The 19675-nt window shown below is 53.8% G+C and overlaps 10 protein-coding genes across 10 annotated transcripts; 5 read left to right on the top strand and 5 right to left on the bottom strand.

Annotated features, from left to right (window-relative positions):
• Positions 1 to 1402: 1402 nt before the first annotated feature.
• CLAFUR5_13202 (uncharacterized protein) lies at positions 1403 to 1645 on the top strand (the record flags this gene model as incomplete). The annotated part of the gene is made up of 1 exon (XM_047912350.1): positions 1403 to 1645. One exon carries the CDS (start codon positions 1403 to 1405, stop codon positions 1643 to 1645), a length of 243 nt encoding a protein of 80 aa, XP_047767989.1.
• Positions 1646 to 3602: 1957 nt separating this feature from the next.
• On the top strand, positions 3603 to 4456 carry CLAFUR5_13201 (uncharacterized protein; the record flags this gene model as incomplete). The annotated part of the gene is made up of 2 exons (XM_047912349.1): positions 3603 to 3973; positions 4030 to 4456. The coding sequence occupies 2 exons, from the start codon at positions 3603 to 3605 to the stop codon at positions 4454 to 4456; spliced, it is 798 nt and encodes a 265-aa protein (XP_047767988.1).
• Positions 4457 to 4997: 541 nt separating this feature from the next.
• Positions 4998 to 5635, top strand: CLAFUR5_13200 (uncharacterized protein; the record flags this gene model as incomplete). Its single annotated transcript, XM_047912348.1, has 2 exons — positions 4998 to 5305; positions 5359 to 5635. The coding sequence occupies 2 exons, from the start codon at positions 4998 to 5000 to the stop codon at positions 5633 to 5635; spliced, it is 585 nt and encodes a 194-aa protein (XP_047767987.1).
• A 377-nt stretch (positions 5636 to 6012) lies between these two features.
• On the bottom strand, positions 6013 to 7700 carry CLAFUR5_13199 (Cholinesterase; the record flags this gene model as incomplete). Its single annotated transcript, XM_047912347.1, has 2 exons — positions 6013 to 6848; positions 6959 to 7700. 2 exons carry the CDS (start codon positions 7698 to 7700, stop codon positions 6013 to 6015), a joined length of 1578 nt encoding a protein of 525 aa, XP_047767871.1.
• A 1046-nt stretch (positions 7701 to 8746) lies between these two features.
• CLAFUR5_13198 (uncharacterized protein) lies at positions 8747 to 9185 on the bottom strand (the record flags this gene model as incomplete). The annotated part of the gene is made up of 2 exons (XM_047912346.1): positions 8747 to 8880; positions 9035 to 9185. 2 exons carry the CDS (start codon positions 9183 to 9185, stop codon positions 8747 to 8749), a joined length of 285 nt encoding a protein of 94 aa, XP_047767870.1.
• A 1052-nt stretch (positions 9186 to 10237) lies between these two features.
• CLAFUR5_13197 (Carboxylesterase patB) lies at positions 10238 to 11459 on the bottom strand (the record flags this gene model as incomplete). Its single annotated transcript, XM_047912345.1, has 2 exons — positions 10238 to 11241; positions 11447 to 11459. The coding sequence occupies 2 exons, from the start codon at positions 11457 to 11459 to the stop codon at positions 10238 to 10240; spliced, it is 1017 nt and encodes a 338-aa protein (XP_047767869.1).
• A 1832-nt stretch (positions 11460 to 13291) lies between these two features.
• CLAFUR5_13196 (putative S-adenosylmethionine-dependent methyltransferase CRG1) lies at positions 13292 to 14272 on the bottom strand (the record flags this gene model as incomplete). Its single annotated transcript, XM_047912344.1, has 2 exons — positions 13292 to 13864; positions 13919 to 14272. 2 exons carry the CDS (start codon positions 14270 to 14272, stop codon positions 13292 to 13294), a joined length of 927 nt encoding a protein of 308 aa, XP_047767868.1.
• Positions 14273 to 14730: 458 nt separating this feature from the next.
• On the bottom strand, positions 14731 to 15079 carry CLAFUR5_13195 (uncharacterized protein; the record flags this gene model as incomplete). The annotated part of the gene is made up of 3 exons (XM_047912343.1): positions 14731 to 14754; positions 14822 to 14952; positions 15016 to 15079. The coding sequence occupies 3 exons, from the start codon at positions 15077 to 15079 to the stop codon at positions 14731 to 14733; spliced, it is 219 nt and encodes a 72-aa protein (XP_047767867.1).
• Positions 15080 to 15384: 305 nt separating this feature from the next.
• CLAFUR5_13194 (Mitochondrial glycine transporter) lies at positions 15385 to 16517 on the top strand (the record flags this gene model as incomplete). The annotated part of the gene is made up of 3 exons (XM_047912342.1): positions 15385 to 15484; positions 15628 to 15639; positions 15691 to 16517. 3 exons carry the CDS (start codon positions 15385 to 15387, stop codon positions 16515 to 16517), a joined length of 939 nt encoding a protein of 312 aa, XP_047767866.1.
• Positions 16518 to 17957: 1440 nt separating this feature from the next.
• CLAFUR5_13193 (FAD-linked oxidoreductase sorD) lies at positions 17958 to 19534 on the top strand (the record flags this gene model as incomplete). Its single annotated transcript, XM_047912341.1, has 3 exons — positions 17958 to 18261; positions 18312 to 19368; positions 19426 to 19534. 3 exons carry the CDS (start codon positions 17958 to 17960, stop codon positions 19532 to 19534), a joined length of 1470 nt encoding a protein of 489 aa, XP_047767865.1.
• Between the last annotated feature and the right edge of the window lie 141 nt (positions 19535 to 19675).

Below are 19675 nucleotides of genomic sequence, written 5' to 3'. Positions count from 1 at the left end.
GCCCGCACGATGAGATGGAGGACACCGGAGAACGGAACTTGCACGATGCAAATACCCGGCACAGACTTTACTGGTGCTTCCTTCATACAAACGACACAATCTTGGCAACCCACCTCCGGAGTACGTGCTTGGTGCGTTCCCGCTTCGACTGTTTGCTTCCTTCGATCCGGGCCCACCACTTGCGAGCACAACACGCTGGATTCCCCAGGTATAGATCGCGAGCCGTCCGCACCGAACCACACATCTGTCCCCGACCCAATGGCCATGGGATGAGACACAGGCTTTCGGTCGGGCCGTCGGTGTAAGCATGTCCCTTTGTGAACAGTGATGCGCTAGGCAAATTGTTACCAGTACTGATCTAATCTCGTAGAAACATGGTGTCAAGCTTCGAGACACTACAAGCACGCTGTCGCCGTCGTTATCACTTCGACAGCAATGTATCAGGCGGTATCTCAAGGCAGGCTTCGCTCTGAGGTATGTCTTGGCGATAAAAGTCTGGCGTGGAGCTGAAAATGGGCACTGGAATTGACTAGTGTCAGCCACGTGCATTCGGATTGCACCCATGGAGCTGGGAGATCGTTTCATCCTGACCTCAACCCGAGCAGACTTCACGTAGTTTGAACTCTAGACCACCGACAAGTCGCACGGACAAAGAGCGCTCGATGCAGGTCAACGCTATCCGCATGGCCACCGTTTGGATGAACAAGGGTCAACCGCTGCGGTGGGTCTGCCAGCGAATAGCAGCGTTGGTCCTACACGCCCCTCAATATCCTCTACGATGCTCCTGTGGTGCCAATGGGGTGCACGGTAGCCGCTACGCTGGTCCTGGGTCATGTTCTGCCTCTTCTATCGTTCAAACTCAGGCCACATAAGCCCTATCACGCATCGACAAACGGTATGCCAGGAAGTGGAGGTGGATGTCTTCCTTGTGCACAAGTCCAGGCCCAAGCTGCCCGCATTGTGGTCGACCTCGATACCGTGGCTTGTATCGAGCCGCATGTGCCGACGGGTAACAGCATTGGCCCGCTCAATCTCCCGATGGCCTCTCAAACGGCATCATATCCGATGCCCATGCGTCCGCACAGTGCCCAGGTATTAGGTCCAGGGTATTTCGGTGATAACGCCATGGACTCACCATCGTTAGACGAACTGCAAGACGGAGTCGTTGAGCAAGACGTCCATCGGGCTTAGACGTTCTGCTGGACAGCTCTGCGTATATAGAGGACACATTTCAGGAAGGAGAAGGCCCCATTCGACCATCTCCCGTCAACAGCCAGGCTCGGCATCGACAGCCTTTTCCCCTGCTACTGTACCCAGCACGGAATCGTTTAAGCCTAGCGGTACGTTCGACGGATGGAGCGTCACACGACACTGCTGATCACAAACAGTCTCTCGCATCACCATGACCGACCAGCCACCCGCAGTGCGTGTGGCTCACAATACACCACAGGGCGTCGACTGCAACGCTCAAGCTCCGACCCGTCAGTCTCTCGAACAGGAAAAGGCCAGACTTGAGAACCAGATCATGCTAGGACATGGCATGAAGCACAGCTACGAAAGCCTCGCCGGACGTTCTCCCGAGAGGAGGAAAAGGGACGAGAAGATCTTGGCCATCAAGATGGTCACCGGTAACAAGCGTGTCTAACATTGTCTTCCACCGCAATGCGAAGCTCGGCTGACGGAAGATCCAATGGACTGCACTTACGACATGCTGTCATGGATCCATGAGCATGCCGTGATATGCGACAAGCTCAAGTCAATCTACGAGACTGAGCCACGCCCGCGACCATCGGATCGACTCTCAGGCGATGCTTCTCGTCACCATGGCTCATCGTCGTCACGTCATAGAAGATCCCACCGATCCGACGCCAGCAGGGCTGAACGTCAGCGTTGCAACGAACATGGACAGTGCTATCGCTGCGGTGGGGATGGCCACATAGCCCGCGATTCGATCTGTCCAAAGAGAGTCCAATAGCGCGGTGCGAACGCTATCAGTACTCGACTTGAGCCTCCGGCCTTCGGCGACCCGTCAAGAAGATCAAATGCCCAGTCTACCGGCCAACATAGCGCAAATGATCAATCGCAACCAGATACACAGCCTACTGGACAAGACACTGCTACTCTGCGGCCCGACGACCAGGCATCTGGGCAAACGACCGAGTCGGGCAACCCCAGGCAAGTCCACAGTACCCCATCGTTCTCGGATACTGGTTCATCGTCGGCTCAGATCTCCAAGGTCCAGTCCGATGGCAATGGGTCAGATCTACCACGCCGGGCAACAGGGTCGGCGCAATCACCTGGGCTGGCCTCGTAAACCACCCTGCCCACGGCTTCTGTATCTGCTCCGCAACTTGTCACAGGCACGCAGCCTGCATCCCACGGGCCTCAGGCTGCCGACGCCAGTGCAGACGCATCTCGTTCGGCATCAGGACCGGCACCGACCTCGCGAATCGCCTCACCCACTACTGGTGCCTCCACCAACACTCCACGACCTGCTGCCGCGCCTATCCTGCAAGTCGCTGCTTTCTCACGAAACCCGTCGACAGGTACCGACTCGCAGGCATCATCTTCGTCGGCACAGGCGCCTCGCCGGCCGCACATCACTGACCCAGTCACGCCCTCCCCTACACCTACTCCACAACCTAGTTCCACAGTATCTAGTCCACAGCCTGGCATTTCACTTCACACTCTCTCACCACAGCGTGAGGCTGGCAATACTGGATCACAGGCATCGCGGTCGGCGGCGGCACCGGTCGGTGAGCCAGAAGCTGCCGCACCAATTCGGTCTCTACCGGCTCCGAGTATCAACGTTGTCGAGCAGGCTAGAAAGCGCAAGAGGGACATATTTGATGCCGAGGTGGCGGTGCTCCTGGCACAAAAAGAGCACGCGAAACTCGTGGTTCGCGAGGCGGAGCTGAGGAAGCAACGGCTACTGTTGGATTGTGAGTGATACAAGAGGCAGTTGGCTCAAGGGTAGTACACTTGGCTGTCTACAACAACTGGCATGGCAGGTTGACTACAAGGCAGATTGCGAGGTGTAGGCAGCTCGATGGCTGCAGATGATGTGTACCAAGGCACAGCGGACGGGTAAATCGACGGTCCCGGTGCCGCATGTTAATTCGCATGTACAGGCAATATAACTCCCGCCAGCTTGGTTCGACATGTTCATGCCACCAGATAGCAATGCCAGTCGAATTCGCCTTCCAACCGTCCGTCGACGGACCTCATCCGGCGGCCGAGTGTACGCACAATAGCCAGCAATCTGGCCCTAAGTCATGACGGTATGTCGTTACGTTGTTACGTTGTTGCGTCGCTACACCGCAACGTCTCTTGCAGCGTATGACAATGCAACCAGACGTGCTCCCGCCAGACATACGTCGCGCCTTGGCGGCCGCCATGCCTCCTCTGCGTATATATAGAGTCCATCACGAGGAGAGGAACCAAATCCATTCAACCTTCTTTCATCAACGATCTGGGGCTCAACAGCAATAGCCTTGCCCCACTTGGCACATTCAGAGCCTGATCGTTTGCACCGCCGGTCAGTCTGTCCGATGCCACTTCGCTCACACTATCACTAACTACATATAGTCTCCCACACCACCATGTCGAACCAGCAACCCGCGACCTCCGCGGCCCCTACCGCAGGACCTGACCCAATCAATGGTCTCATGGCAGAGGTCACCAGGACCTCCTGCCTCGCAATGAAGGTCATTCTTGAGCGCCACATCAAGACCGGTGATGGTGTGGCTCCTGCCTATGGACACCTAGTGGACGGAACCGCGGAGAAGACCAATAGAGACAAGGGGGTACAGGTCATCGAAGGCATCAATTCAGGCAAGGGAGTTTACTTCCGTCTGCCAGTGGAGTGTAAGCAGAGTTTGCCGGCCAATCCAAAGGACTGCGCCCATCGTCTCTTGTCATGGATTTACAAGCATGCTGTGGTTCATCGGAAGCTGGAGGAGGCTGAGGCCAGGTATGAGCCCTTGTTGCGCACAACCCTCTTACCGCATGGTCTAACATATCTGTCAGATTGCAAGCCATCATCGCTGAGAGGACGCTCAACGATATGCGCCAACAGGTACGCCAGCAAGTTGCCTCGCGCGTGAACCCTCCCATCGCACCAGCGCCACCTGCCGCCTTACCACCCCTTCCCGCCCGCCAGCACGGGGCCGGTAATACCACAGCTCAGCCACCTCAGCCACCTCACCCGCCCACAACAGCAGGGCTCAACATCCGTGCCAGACCAACTGCTCATCCAGCTGTCCTTCCACCCCAGGTAGTCCGCGCAGGTGCCGAGCCGCAGGACAATCGAGCAAAGGTGGGAAGCAAGCGCAAGAGAGACTTGGAGACTAATCTGGAGATCCTTAAGCTAAAGAAGGAGAAGAGAGATGCGGAGTACAAGCTGGAGGAGGCGCTGATCAAGAGGGAGATTGGGCTGGCTGGTGATGATAAGTGAGGACTCAGTGAATGGAAGAGGTATTGCTTGTCGTGCCGAAATGAAGGTCCTGGGGTAGGACTATGAAGCGCCGGCGAATGTCAGGTCTATAGGGAGATTGCGGTCGAGAGTGGATGGCAAGAAAAGATGAGGAGGTTTGAGGCACTCATATCCCAGCGATAGTTCTCATCAGGCTATACATGTTCGTCATGTAGAAGGTACTGTAGTACTTTGGTCTCATTTTCACGCAGTCGTCTCGTCTCGAGAGCTATCACAGATCAAGGCTGGGCAAAGATCCATCAATGTCCTCCTGGGCACCCCGCGCCAACCCCCTTGGCAACGAACATGTGGAAGTACACCGTCCCTGTCTTCCAATCAATGTGCAGTGCACTCAAGTCTAGCCCTCTTGGCCACGAAGACACGCGAGAAGTCGCATGGCAATCAGGAACGCGTGTAACCGCCGCTGCTGCATGTTACACAAGGCCGGCAACTTATAACATCTTGCATTCCCACTTCCACTCTTATTCCGCAGCACAACTCACCTTCAGGACGAACAGCAACAATGGTCGCCACCCGCCTCTTCACCCTCAGCGCCCTCGCAAGTATCATCTACACAACCGCAGCTCTCGAGAAGCGCCAAGACGATGACCAGACCACAGTATCCGGCAGCACTGTATCTAGTTTCGCCATTCCAACAGTCACCGCGACCAATGCCTTACCAACAGCAGTAACGAACTGCCACACTCACGACGACACGCCCTACTGCGTAGCTGACGGCGCCGACTGGGAGATCGAGACCGACGTCGATGAGACGAACCTTCCAGACGGATATGAGGACTGTCAACCTAATGGTGATGATGGGGATGAGATGTATGTGGCCTGCCTCGTGCTCGGTCGAACGATAGAATACTGACGCAGAGTAGAACGTGTGCTGCGGCTGACGGGGCTCAAGTCGTCCTTCATCGCGAGGGGAATGATCATACTGATGGTGATGATGCTTCGAACTCCATGTCGACCACAGGCACGGCGAGCGCACCTGCTGCGACTACTGGCCCGACTGCTGGTGGAGCTACGCCGGCTGCTAGTTCGCAGGCTAGTGAGAGCGCGGCTGCGGCTGCTGAGCAGACTGGTGCAGCTTCAGCCGTTGGTGCTTCGCCTGTGTCGTTGTTGGGGTTGATTGTGGCGATTTTTGCGTTGTGATTACAACAGGCATGATCTTTGGCGCAGGAATAGTGCAGTGTGGTCAACAGTACTTGATGAATGAGACGCAGTGTCGCGAACTTTCTGATTATGCCCAGATGGCGAGAAGGCGCCCTCCTCGAGGGCCGGGCAGGTGCTCTTGAATTATGCCTGTCGTGACGATCGAAGATGGTGTCCCGTACTGGTAAGCAGCGAACTGTATAGCCACACACGTCTCTCGACCAACTGCTGAACTCCGTGCAGCGACTCAGCGCATTGGCCATTGAAAGCTACAGTGTCAGTGTATGGAATGGGACGAAACGTGCTGTAGCAATGAGGACTGTTCCCACAGCACTCACAGCAAGTCTGCAGATGGCTTACGTGTACAGCCCTTCTTTTCATGTTGCCTCAGCAGGAACAGCGCCATTACACATAGACTCAAGTGGAGCAACACTAACATCTTGAGCTGCAACACCTGCACCGAATTCTCTCACTTCCTGCGAACCCAACCTCTCATATACGTCCCAGTTCTCACCTTCCAGCCCACTTTCAGGATCCTTAGCAAACGCTACCCACGCATCCTGCATGGCACAACTAGTCTGATACTCCAGCTCCGTGCTCTCTCCCCTATAGTTTGGGTGTGTACCAAAAAGCAGCGGCAGTTCAGCCGAGTGATATGCTCCGATCCATGGCTTCGGCGAAATGTTTGAGAAGTTCCCAGCGTAGCGGTAGCTGTACGTCAGTCGTCCAGTCTCCTGGCGAAGGTGAATGGTCTGCGTGGCTGGACAGAGAAATGTCCGCAGGTAAGCTGCGTCTGCAATAGTAAGATTGGTTCCGTTGGGGTTGTATGGTGCCAAGGTCACACCATCTTGTGCATTTGTACCGATGATCGCTGGGATCTTGGCTTGGTGACCCGCCAGTGCTCGCTCGGTGTAGTTGGCGAAGACGGACTTCTCGTCTGGGGTAGGTCCAAAGGATAGACCCGGTGATGAACCACTGTTGGAGTGGTTTGCGACGAAATTCTCGATCTCATCGGCTGGGAGGCTGCGCATGTAGGAGAGGACAGCGGCAGAGTCGTTTGCAGAACCTGTGTAACCGAGCTGGGTCGCGACATAAGTGAAGCTCATGCCGGTCGGATCACCTCCGATTGGAATGAGTGCGGTTCCAGACTCCATAATCAGACCTTTGACGATAGGATTCTCAGGGTATGCATGGTTGTAGTAGTCGACGGAAGCTGCCAAACAGAAGGGTATTAGCTATACTCGAGAACCACGTGGTAATGTCTTAGCGGATGGTGCCAGGCATGTCTGAGACAGACGATGCCTTCTACCCTTCAGCGCTTACCTGCTCCTGCACTCTGTCCGAAGATAATCATCTGCTCAGGATCGCCACCAAATGCTGCGATGTTCTCTCTGACCCATTCTACAGCAAGTCGTTGGTCTAACAGTCCGACATTCTGATCGTCCAGACCCTCAGCCCCAGGGAAGCCGAAGATATTGACCCTGTAATTGAACGATACCACTATGTGATCTGGAGTTCGGTCGACCCATTGTGCAGGGATTTGGTAGGGCACGTCTTGACCGCCCGTTGAGAAGCTGCCGCCATAGATGTAAATCAACACAGGCAGTGCTTCTTCGCCCTTCTTGCCTTTTCGAGAACCATATCCGTGCTGCTGATTGACCGGCGCCCAAACTGAGGCGGTCAAGCAGTCCTCGGAAGTTGCGCCAGTCTTGTTCAAGCCTTGCAGATTGAACTCCAGGATCTCGGCAGTAGAAAAGCCGAGTGTACTAGAAAGGAACTGGTTGCAACTTGGAGGCAATTCAGTCGCCTCGATGTGCGCATCCGGTTGTGAAAGAGGCTGCGGTGCGCTCCAGCGTAAGTCTTTCACTGGTGGCTGTGCAAAGGGGACACCCAGAAACTGTCGCACATTCGGTAGCTCTGGGTCGATCTTTCCATGGACATGACCAGACGAGGTCGAGACTGTGAGTTGATCTTGAGCAGAGCCTTTGTATCCGCCATGGTGTCGTCGAGGAGAGCCAGCACTCGCAATAGCCAGGTAGGCAGACAATGCCGTCAGTACGATCATGGTGGCAGAATGAGTATGCCACAGACCAAAGAGCGAAGCAGGACTTGGCCCGGTCTATACTCCACACAGATCCCGACGTCACGATAGTCGTCATACTAGACTAGACCATCCCGGCTGAAGCCTACTGCACTGACGGTGCATCCTGAGATATCACCAACCCCTCTTTTGTAAGAGGCCTTTACCAGCTATCGCAGAGAGAGGCGGAAAGCAGCGGAAACGTGGCCCACAGCTAAATGGTGATATTACCTTCAGATCTGCTCGAAAAGTGGTGTCCATCGTTCTGCGACCTCGACCTGCAGGCACTAAAACGACGTACTAGTCGTCGTGCTAAGGTAGGAGTGGGTACAAGGAATCAACACCCGATTAGCATACGGGCGTAGCCGCTGCCTAAGTCGTGTAGCCGACTTTCGAAGACAGAATGCGGACACCACGGCCGTCGGGGTAGTAAAAAGTGGTCTCAAAGTTATGCAAAGTCTGCCTAACGATCAGATAACGACAGTGACCCACACGGCCGCAGAGTCTTCTGTCGATAGGTGGTAAAGGTCTCTTTTGGGGTGCATTGACGGGCATTGTTGCCCCGTGTGCTGCACTTGGTGCGTTCGAAGGATCTCACGGCAGTCGCCCTCCTTGGCACATACGGCAGGTAGATAGATGTAGTGACCACAAGAAGCATCCATTGCGACGACGATGTTGTGATGAGATGGAACCAAGATGGAGTCGAGAGTTGACGTCGTCGACACTTCGGAACGGCGGGCCGGCAAATTGTGGAGAGAGCTTTTCGAGGTGGCAGGAGCTTTCAGAACGAGACGAGGGAAACAACATTTAGAGAGATAACATGGCTCTGTGTAGAAGCACGAGAACAATGCGTCTCTCGAGAAAAACATGGAAGGCTGAGGTACCAATAGTGCTCTCAGAACGCTCTCAATTACCACAGGTATGATACACATCTTCTTCAATGCTGTCGTATTGGTATGACCATCCCCGCCCTCAGGTCCAGATCCTGTCCAGACTCATTGCTCATCCTTCATTCATCTCTCTCGCATAGCTCAGATCTTGGTCTTCGCGGCACCCTTTGCCTGCTCCTTGGTGTCGTGTGCGGACTGTGCTGCCTCGGAGGCCTTCTGCTTGGCTTCCTCACCAGTGACGCCGGCAGCCTTCTTTGCGGCAGCTGCGGCTTCCTCTGAGCGATATTAGCATGTGGTCATCTTGAATAGTAGATGATGGCGCTGTCAGCATAGAAACGACTTGTTGGCTCGAAGCAGTGAGCGCGTCGCCCTGATCTGCTTCGAGCCAGCAACCCTTGTCCATGCCACCCATGTACTATTGTCACTCACCTCCCTTCTCAATGCCCTTGACAAGCGTGTCACTGACAGTACGGTCAACCGCCTTAGCAGCATCCTTTGCACCCTCAACTGGGCCCTTCTCCATCACAACACGGCTGGTGCTGAATAGGCGGACATTGCGGGCGAGTGCTTGGCGGAACATGTTGACGGTGAGATCGGTTGTTTGATTTTGGGAGTCGTTGGGGGTATTCTAGTTGTTTGGTGTGTTGTTTTGCAGGTGAGATGGAAAAGAGAGCTGCTTGTTCGTGTAGCAGGAGCTCTGCTTGTGATGTCACTATTGCATATCCGAGGAGCTTCAACGGGGCAGGTGCGGAGTGGAGCCAGTGGCTCGTGGAAAGTGCCGTCACCCTATATCTTCTTAATGAATGTTTAGAAGAAGTGCTTCGACAAGGGCTACCTTCTTCGTGAATGCCAGCGACAGCGTGTTAGCTTGGTTCTACTGCTTTCTGATGAGAGTCAACACGAAGCGTTCCACCATATAGCCAACATTGAAAAAGTTGTACTCCATGTGGCGCACCGCACTCTCTCATGTCCTCTCATACACTCTGAGCATACAAAGCCTTCTGCCACCACTCACACCTTCTATTCGCCGCCGGATCCCTCATCGATCCAAACCCAGCCGACTTCAGCACCTGCACATTCGCATCCTTCCCATACACTTCAATCCTCGATACTCCCTTCTCATTTGGATTGCCATACATCGCGAACTGCGTAATATACTGCGGCATCGGCACCGCAACGCTCCCATCCACAGCCTCACTCGGTCCATTCCAAAACGTCAACGCCGTATCCTGTCCGTGCAGAGCCGGCGGTACAGCGAAAAGATATGAATAGGTTTCATTTTTGTAAGCTTTGTCGAGGTACTAAGTGTTACACGTGAACGCGGCCTCTGCAAGCGCAGCAGAGGCTCGGGCGAGTTGGGTTGTGTAGCCCTGTGCTTGGGAGCCGTCGAAGATGGGTGGGTACAGAACATTGGAGATCGTCTGTGCTACGGATGGAAGAGATCGCAGGCATGGAAGGTAGTCTGTGATGAAGGCTTCGAAAAGCGGAGTTGTTCGAGACGTATGGAGAAGTGAAGATGAGGCCTTCGTTGGCGTTTTGGCCGAGCATCAGTTCCAACTTCTTTGAGAACTTGCATTCTGCCAGGAGTTGGCCGGGGAGCTTTGGAGCGAAAATGCCGTCAACGGTAGGGCGCTATGTGAATTGGCCGTAGGGTGACAAGCCGACTTGAAGGATGTTGGCGAGGCGGAGTGAGGCTGATGGGAGTTGCCGGGCTTGAGCGAGGTTCGTCACGTTGAGGAGGTCAAGGAATGTGTTGTATGTCGCCTCCTGCTGCGTTGCCGATGTCACTGGTTGGAAGCCGGGAGATTGCAGGATTGCCTGCGAGAGTGGCGCTGGAGGCTTCCCTCCGAAGGCTGTGATCTGATGCATCAGAGAGCCGGCGCCTGCACTTTCACCGATAACCGTAATCCGCTTGGGACCGCCACCAAAAAGGTGAATATGCTGCTGCACCCAGATCAGAGCGGCCCTTTGATCATACAGAGCTGCATTAGCTGTCCCGCCGTCTTTCGTGAAAGTCGGGCCACTGCTGAAACCCAGAGCGCCGAGCCGATAGTTCATGGCGGTGAAGATAACACCTTCTCCTTCGTTATCTTGACTTCTTGCTAGCAGACCAGCTGGACTACCATCGCTAGTCTTACTGCCAGCCGTATAGCCACCTCCGTGTATCCAGACCAGAGCAGCGGCTTTCTTGGTCTTCCGATTCTTGCGGTTATCAAAGATCTGCTTTGGGACCATAATGTTCAGGAAGAGACAGTCCTCACTCTCGCGTGGATCTTGGCTTTGGACAAAGGCATCGAGCACAGCGGACCCATTTACGGGAAAGTCTGTCGGCAGAAATTGAGTTTTGCCTTGGAGATACTGTTGGACGAACTGCAAAGACGTTGCAGACCATACTGTCCTGGCTTGCGGGCATATTCGTTCGACATCCCCTGTCTTCACTCTGACGCGGTCCAGCTTGGGGTAGGCAGGCTCTCTGAAGCGAAGCTGGCCGGTCGGAGCTTGAGCATATCTGATGTTTAAGAAGTTGTAGCAATTGCCGGTGTCATTGAATGTTGTTGCTCGCTGTAGTTGATATCCCAGGTCGACGACAGGTAGTCCGCTTTGAATCTTGGATGTGGAAGGTAAAGCGGCTACATCTGTCAGTGTGTTCAGCACTGCGAGCGTGGTAGCTATGTCAAGTAAGGACAACATCCAGTCAGCTGGCTGGGGAGAAGGGAGCGCACAGTGAGCACGGATTGCGCTGTGCCTGTAACGCGGACTATCTTTTGTACAGAAAAATGCAGCTGAAGTAAGCACAACAATGCCCGGTGGCTGTAGCGACACACTTGGACATATGCTTACCTTGGTCACACATGCGTGTACATCGGCTCAGAGCGATACTGATTGCGGATTCCGTCGCCTCCGAGAACACAAAACATGGTGAACGACACCCTGCGAGGGTTCGCGGAAGGCGTTCTCGATCTCAGAGCGTGGGTGTCGTTGACGAACCGGGCATTTGTCCAGGGTTCAGGAGTCCGTGGTGGTGGAGCAAGCAAGGGTGTGCCATGCAAGCCAAAACTCATCAAGATATTCAGCTGAGAGGGCTGTACTCACGCGTACAACACAACTGGTACGCCTTTGCAGGGAATCCGATGATGATATGGTGCCCGGAGCGGATGTTGTGTTCGATGCCAAGCTGTACCTGAATTGCATGGCGCCTGTGAGACATGGAAGCTCAGCCAGCAGGTCGCACACCATGCCAATGAGGATAGCCGCCATGGCTTGAACGCCCTGAAAGAGCTGCGCCATCGTAGATATGGCATTGTGCGGTAGAAACTCGCACAGTCTTTAGCTCCCGCCACGGTGTGTTCCTCGAGGCACCACGCCCAGCGCTGACACATGAAGCAGCCACTCGCGGCTGAAGTCGGGCAGCGGTACGATACAGTAGCAGCACTGGCAACGTTGGGCGCCACCAGTGAATGTCCGTATAATCCCAAGCGCACGTTCTCGTCCGAACATGCAGCGCAGCCATTGTATTTGGATATCCAGACCATCTCTTCATATGGAGGACCTACGTCCCGTCAAATCGTGCGAGGTCTTGCTTCGTTCTAGGCTCGGGAGCGACGGTTTTAAGAGGTCGACATAGCTTCGCATATGTCGTCAGAGTGTCGGGTCTTGATCGCCAGGGTCGGCCACTGTGATCGATAGAATGCAGTGGTTTTAAAGAGAGCAAGAAAGCTCGTTCGTTCTTGCTTCCCTGTTCCACGCTAGGGCCAGGCTCGGCGATCGTGGACTCCAACACCCGGATGCTTTTGTCCACAACATCGACCTCGATACAACACGATTCTTCCTCATCGTCGCTTCATTCAATTGCCGAATAAAAGAGGACTCTGTACCGACAATTCTCGACCTTCATCATGTTCGCCGTCGTCTTCAGTGGTGACACAGCTTCTCGCCATATCACCGGCCTACTTCGTGGCTATTCCTCAAGGCTGTGACTACTAAACGAGCACCTCAACGAGCACTCACACACCAACCCATGACAACGCTGCAGCCTAGCCTTCGAGCTTCAGACTATGACCGTCCCATCGGCGCGATACAGACGTGATATATCGGCAGTTCTACGGGTTCCTGCCTACTGCATAATCCATGTCTCGAACGCAAGCGACTGCACCAAAGACGCCATCCACAGCCCTTCATGCCATCTACACGATCAAAATTGCTCCCTTGACGCAAGCGAGCAGGTGTGAGACTTACTGTATGCTGACCTTTGCTGCCAGCTCCGCGTACCAGCGGTCGGCGGCGGGTCTTTGGCTTTGGTAAGACCGTAAGAACTTAACCGATCTCCTCACTGGCGGTATAGGTGGACATCATGCATGCCAAGGGAAAGTGTTGCAGAGGAATCACGCGAGCATTCGAAGGCAGTGCGTGATCCTGCTATGCCGAAGTAACACATAAGACTGTCTGCCTTCGCACTTGCTAAATTTGATGCTGCATTCTGACCGAAGGCTACCAGAAGGAAAGAGATGGAGGAATCAAGCTACATTCTGATTGCTGGTCTAGGCTTACTGGTCCTCCAGACTTTCTTCGCCTTGGAACGACCAGATGTGCGATCAGCCTGGAAGAAAGCCCACAAGAGCTACTGCTCTTCACCAAAGACTGCTGCACATCACGATCAAGATGTCTATTACTGAGTCTCTAGAAGGCCTACGACCGCCGCAGCAACAGCAACGACATACTCGGACTCATCCAGAGCGCATCTTTACCACCATTCGCCTCGCGCAACCTATTGGCAGCCACATGCATAAAATCATCCTCTGTGTTGGCTTTATCCGGATTTGCCTGGCGATACCTAATGACGCTACTCGTGGAACCCAGCGCCTTGACGAACATTGAAACCGAACAATGCAAAGCTTTCGGATCGCTAATCAGCGCGAATGGTCCAGGAGTGCCATCTGGCAGCGGCGCCGAGGACGGTATACCATTCAGGTCCCAATATCGCCGCTCGAACGATGCTTGATCGAACGACTCCTTCGACTCGGGGAAGTCCCATGGCAGCTTCAGGTCTCGATACAGATTCTGCGTGAGCAGAGTGCCGGCTGTCATGTACGGGACCAGCATATTCTCGACGTCCGACAGGACTGCCTGGATCTCTGCATGGTTCGGTGTCGATGGGTGGACCCACATATGACTGCACGTCCACATCGCCAAAGTACCACCTGTCACCAGAGCTCTTGCTGCCGCAGCATAGGAAGGCTCAAGGTTGAACCAGTGTGCTGCCTACAATCTAATATGAGCCTCACCTCAATTCAGAACACAAATCGCACCACTTACTATCGCCACCGTAATGACATCGGCCTTCTCCTCCGGGAACGCCTTTTCACACTCTTCGGCACCGCACAGCGAGAAGGCAACTCGCTCACCCAGTTGCAGACGCTCAGCTGTCTGTCTTGCTTGCGCAATCATTCCCTCGCCAGAATCGCAGCCGAGACATTTGGCGAAGTGGGGCAGCAGGTTGAAGACGACTGTGCCGGGTCCTGTGCCGACATCGAGCACGACGTTGCGGCTACCTTGGTGGAAGTCTAGAATGGTGTCGTAGAGTTGTTGGGGATAGTTGAGGCCACGGTTCTTTGCGTATGAAGCGGCTTGTTCGGGAGTGAAGGATGTGAATATCTTCTCTTGGGGCATTGCGGAAGATGGTAGTGGATGTTGAAACGGAGGTGATGTGCTGAGATTGTACTGGCAGTGCTGCAGGAGTAAGCTCTTCCATCAGGTTTGGACTCGATGGCGCAAATCGAAGAGGAACATGAGGAGTCACATTGAAGAAATTCGACTGGGGCGTGATGACGGACGTCCCGCACTGCGTTTACAATCTCATCGCCTCGTGCGATATGCAGTGACTCGAAATGGTGCATCAGCTCGTCGGATCCTTCGTGCCGGGGTGCATGAGATGTTACCGAGTTCACGTGGCTCTGTGTGAGTGAAGCCAAGGTGATGAGAGATCGTAGTCAAACCCAGGTTCATACCAAGATCCTCTCTGTCTTCACTACATTACCATCTGCAACATTCCCTCCATATCGTTGCTCGTTGGGGTATCTTTCCTGTGAAACACATTTTGCCACCAAAAGGCAAGGTCATGCTCTCGTCTAGTTTGAGAACTTAGACGGCATCTATCAGAGTTTGTCAGCATTCACTTCGTCACTCCAGTGTCTGGGTGCGAGGAAGAGTTGTGCGTACCTTCTTGCCAGTCTTCTTCTCGATGAAACCTCTGAGCTTATCTGTGAACTTCTCGTTCTGAGCTCTGTACTTGGCGGGATCTACTTGATGGCCTGAGGCTTGGCCGAACTTCTTCTCGATGGCATCGACGGCTGGGGATGTGGTCAGCTTTGGGACAGAGTAGTGGGTAAAGTCGGTGAGCGTATGGTCCGTACCCTTGTCGAGGTAGTCTTCCTTCTGGCCTGCTGGCTGCTGGTTGTTCATGCCTTGGTTGTTCATTGTGCTGGGTGTGATGGGCGTTGTGAAGAGCGTGGTATGGGATATGATGTAGAGGCTTGATGTTGCTTTCTTTGGACATTGACCAAGAGAATCTAGAATGTGAACGGTTGTGGCTGTGAAGATGTGGCTGACGCCCGCCCGAAACAATGGCGTGCAGCGTGCTTTGAAAGCGGAACGCGGAAAGCGCAAGCGAACAAGATTCTAACATCTCGGGCAATTTTGAGATTGTTGCTCACACTTCAGTTCTAACACCCCGGGCAGTGTCACGCGAGTCAGCTTCTCGAGAGCCCTTGCAAGGAGACACAATGGCGGAGGCACTCGAAGAAGCAGGAGAGCAAGGCGGCAGCGCAGTGGTGAAGGACTTGTTCTCAGGCGCGGTTGGAGGTGTTGCGCAGGTGTTGATCGGTATGTGCTACTAGCGGCTGTGCATGAGCAGCAGAGCGTCGGTCGAGCCGACAATGCCACACTGGGAGGCTTGTGCGCTTATGGTCGAGACTGTTTGCGATCACGAGCGATGAAAGGAAGGAGACGTTGCTAACTTTGGGAAGGTCAACCATTCGGTAAGGATACACACCATTGGCATACTGGAATGCGCCATTGACAGAAGACAGACATCGTCAAGGTGCGACTCCAGACAACAAACCACTACAAAGGTGCCCTGGACTGTGCATCTCAGATCCTCAAGAACGAGGGAGCCACTGCCTTCTACAAGGGAACACTAACACCACTCATCGGAATTGGAGCTTGTGTATCTGTCCAGTTCGGTGGCTTCAACTATGCCAGGCGGTACTTCGAAGCCCAGAATGCGTCAAGACTCAACAAGTCCGTCGATCAGCTGGAGAAGGAGCCACAACCACTCACGTACGGCCAGTACTATGCAGCCGGTGCTTTCGCTGGTCTAGTCAACACTGTCCTCTCATCACCGATTGAGCATGTCCGCATTCGGTTACAGACACAACCACACGGAGCCAACCGACTCTACAGTGGACCACTCGACTGTATCACCAAGCTCTCCCGCTCTCCAAACGTTGCCATGGGTCTCTACCGAGGCACGAGCGTGACCCTTATTAGAGAGGCCCAAGCCTACGGCTTCTGGTTCTTGACCTTCGAATACCTCATGAACCAAGATGCAAAGCGCAACAACTACGCTCGAAAAGATGTCGCCACATGGAAAGTGGCAACGTACGGCGGTCTGGCTGGAGAGATGCTCTGGATCTCGTCGTACCCGTTCGACGTGATCAAGTCGAAAATGCAGACGGATGGCTTTGGTGAGAAGCAGCGGTACAAGTCTATGCGTGATTGCTTTGCGCAGACTTGGAGGCAAGAAGGAGCAATGGGCTTTTGGCGTGGTGTCGGACCTACGCTGCTCAGAGCTATGCCCGTCAGTGCTGGAACGTTCCTTACTGTTGAGCTGACGATGCGGTTTCTCAACAGCTAGAATAGAATGGTTCGAGATATTACGCCTGCTATGAAGGGCGCTCGCAGCCATGCGATAGAGGGTAGTTGTTGATCCGTGATGATAGATCCACGACAAACAGCGGGCCAATGCGGTGGTCTCTAAAGAATGCCATGAACGAAACACTATGTTGACTTTCTCGCAGTGCTTACACATGCGAAGCTTGCCACCAACCAGCTCGGCTGTGAAGGTCACGCTCCGCAACGATCTTTTTGCTAATACTGCGTTCGCTAACAACAGTATGGATCACATCTGTGGCACGCATCAGCGACCCAAGGCTTCGAATCATGGACACTGGCACCGATGCAAGCAAGACCGATGTTATCTACCAGCTCTTTGATCTGCCATGGGAGCTTCGTGATACCATCTGGAGCTTTCTCATTGACAGCGTTGGCTTCAACACGGAGTTCACTGACACACAAGTATCATTCTGGTCATTCAGGCCACTTCCGAAGCATGACATGAAGGCATGGAGGGCGCTGCGACCTTTCAGGCTGACTTGTCGACAAGCATCGCAAGAAGTCTTGGACGCAGTCTTCAGAACCTTCACACTACGTATCCGGCTTCACACAATACTCGCTACCAGAGATGCAGTTTGGACAAATGTACTTGGGAAACTCCTTCTACAGCGCGCCCGCACAGTAGAGATATTGGTGCGCAGCGATCATCGCCTACTCTTTCAGTCGATAATACAGCTGCGACGAGGTCGAAATGGCTGGGAATGCAGCTGCAGCTTGCGACGACCATACTCTGGGGACATTGATGATGGAGAAGTTGACTGCATGCTTGCAGATCTACCTCGATGAAAAGCCGACTGAGCATGGTCTACGGAATCAGAATCTCTACGACATACAGAGCCTCGTATGGTATACGAACACGGTGATGTCGAAGGTTAGGCAACGACAACGGCGTGCAATATCATCTACGACGCGAGAAGGGCTCCGCGAGCCCCGATCCGGTGACATGTGTCAGGACCAAACTCTATATGGCGAAACTTGTGCAATTTGCGGCTACTGTTTGCAGGTTGATGTAGTCCGTCACAGCTTAGACGACATCCGCAACACGATTGAGTCAGCTTTCGACCTGCACCAGGCTATCGACCAGCTTTGGCATTTCGGCCTCGGATTACAATGAGAGAAGGCGACAGGGAGGCACCCGACGAAAAGATCGCGATTCTCGAAATTCCTCCTGCTCAACGATGATCGCTTGGCGACATGCCTGATCCTTGCAGACCCGGTTGCGTTTGTCAACGTTCCTGATTCTCGCTCAATGATCCGACAGGCTGCGCAGTTATGTTGAACGAAACGAATCGTCAAACAATTGGAAATGAAGTGACGTCGACAGGAACTGGTCCTTATATATCGTCCACGACAACATGCTCTGTGTAAACAAATCCTTCGCATCCTTCAGCCTCGCCTCAAGATGTCAGCTTTGATGGACGCCTTCACGAATACGATTTCTGGCATTGCTCACGCCCAGGCCAATTCACCTTTCCAACAATGCATTCGAGATGCTCTTGGAAACCACGGCAAGCAGTTTGCGTTTCCACAAGACGTGCTGTTTCAAGCACAAGACGTACAGCCGTACAACCTTGATCATCCCATCATACCTGCAGCGGTGGTGTACCCCAAGTCGCCGGACGAGGTATCGAATGTGGTGATTTGCGCACATGATGCTGGCATCGCAGTACAGCCTCGCAGTGGTGGCCATAGCTACTGTAACTATGGTCTGAAGCAAAGCCATACATGTGAAATGCCTTATCTAACGACAACGTAGGTCTCGGCGGCGAAGACGGCGCCCTGTCCGTCGACATGAAGCACTTCAAGGACTTTGACTACGACTCCCAGGACCAGACCGTCACCTTCGGACCTGGCAACCATCTCGGCGATCTGACTGACAAGCTGAAGCCTCTCGATAGAGTCATGGCCTACGGACCCAGCAGAGATATCGGCTCAGGCGGGCACATGACTATCGGAGGTCTTGGAGTCCTTGGTCGCCAACTTGGTCTCGGCGCAGACCAGGTCATCTCCGCTGACGTTGTCCTGGGCAATGGCACGCAAGTAACCGCAACAGAGAACACGAACTCGGACCTCTTCTGGGCTATTCGCGGCGCTGGATTCTCATTCGGGATCGTTACAAGCTTCAACATGCAGACTGCGCCGGCGCCAAGGGACGTTACACAATTCGCATACAACATCACTGCAGGCAAGGCAACGGACCTGGCTGATACGTTCAAGCAATGGCAAAGACTCATCGCGCAGCCGGATCTGACGAGACTCTTCGGGTGTACTCTCACGCTCACGGAAGGACTGTTGATCTTCAGTGGGACATATTTCGGCTCGAGGCCTGAGTTCGATCAGTTCAACCTCGAAACCATTCTACCTGGCTCACACTCCAGCCTCAACATTCAGAGCGACGTTGTCACCAAGACTTTCAACGACATTGGCGCTTTCGCGCTGGACCTCTTCGGCGGCGTGCCAGCCCACTTCTACGCTAAGAGTCTCAAGACGACACCGAAAACTCTCCTCTCAGACGATGCTGTGGACGCTATGTTCGAGTACATCGATAAGACGGACAAGGGTACGCCGATTTGGTTCGTCACATGGGACCTTGAAGGCGGTGCGATCTCGGATGTGGAGCAGAGGTCGACGGCGTATTGGAATAGGGATGCGTTGTATTTCTTGCAGAGTTATGTCGTTAGTCTGTTCGACGATGTGAGCGAGAAGTCGAAGGACTTCGTTGATGGGTTGAATCGAGTGATACAGGAGCAGACTGGTGCCGATGATTCGGCTTATCCTGGATATGTTGATGAGAGGCTGCCAAATCCGCAGAGGTATGTTCTACCATTTGTTGGTATATGGATTTGGTCTTTGCTAACGTCCGTGAACAGATCATACTGGGGCGACAACGTACCTCGTCTTGAAGAGATCAAGGCTGCTGTCGATCCTGACAATGTCTTCCGCAACCCACAGAGTATCAGACCAGCTGTTGGACGTTAGTAAGTCCTTCCTGGACCCGGGTTGTCGGCCTAGTTGCCTGTACATAGTCGGGCAGTCAAGAGGCATACCTTAGATTCACATCAACAATATAGACACACAACATCAACCACCAGCACTATTTGCGCCACACATCCAGCCCGT

The sequence above is a fragment of the Fulvia fulva genome, chromosome 11 (assembly GCF_020509005.1).
Source record: "Fulvia fulva chromosome 11, complete sequence".
NCBI lineage: Eukaryota > Fungi > Ascomycota > Dothideomycetes > Mycosphaerellales > Mycosphaerellaceae > Fulvia > Fulvia fulva.
The sequence above is the reverse complement of the archived record's forward strand: the minus strand, read 5'-3'. Positions and strand labels throughout refer to the sequence as shown.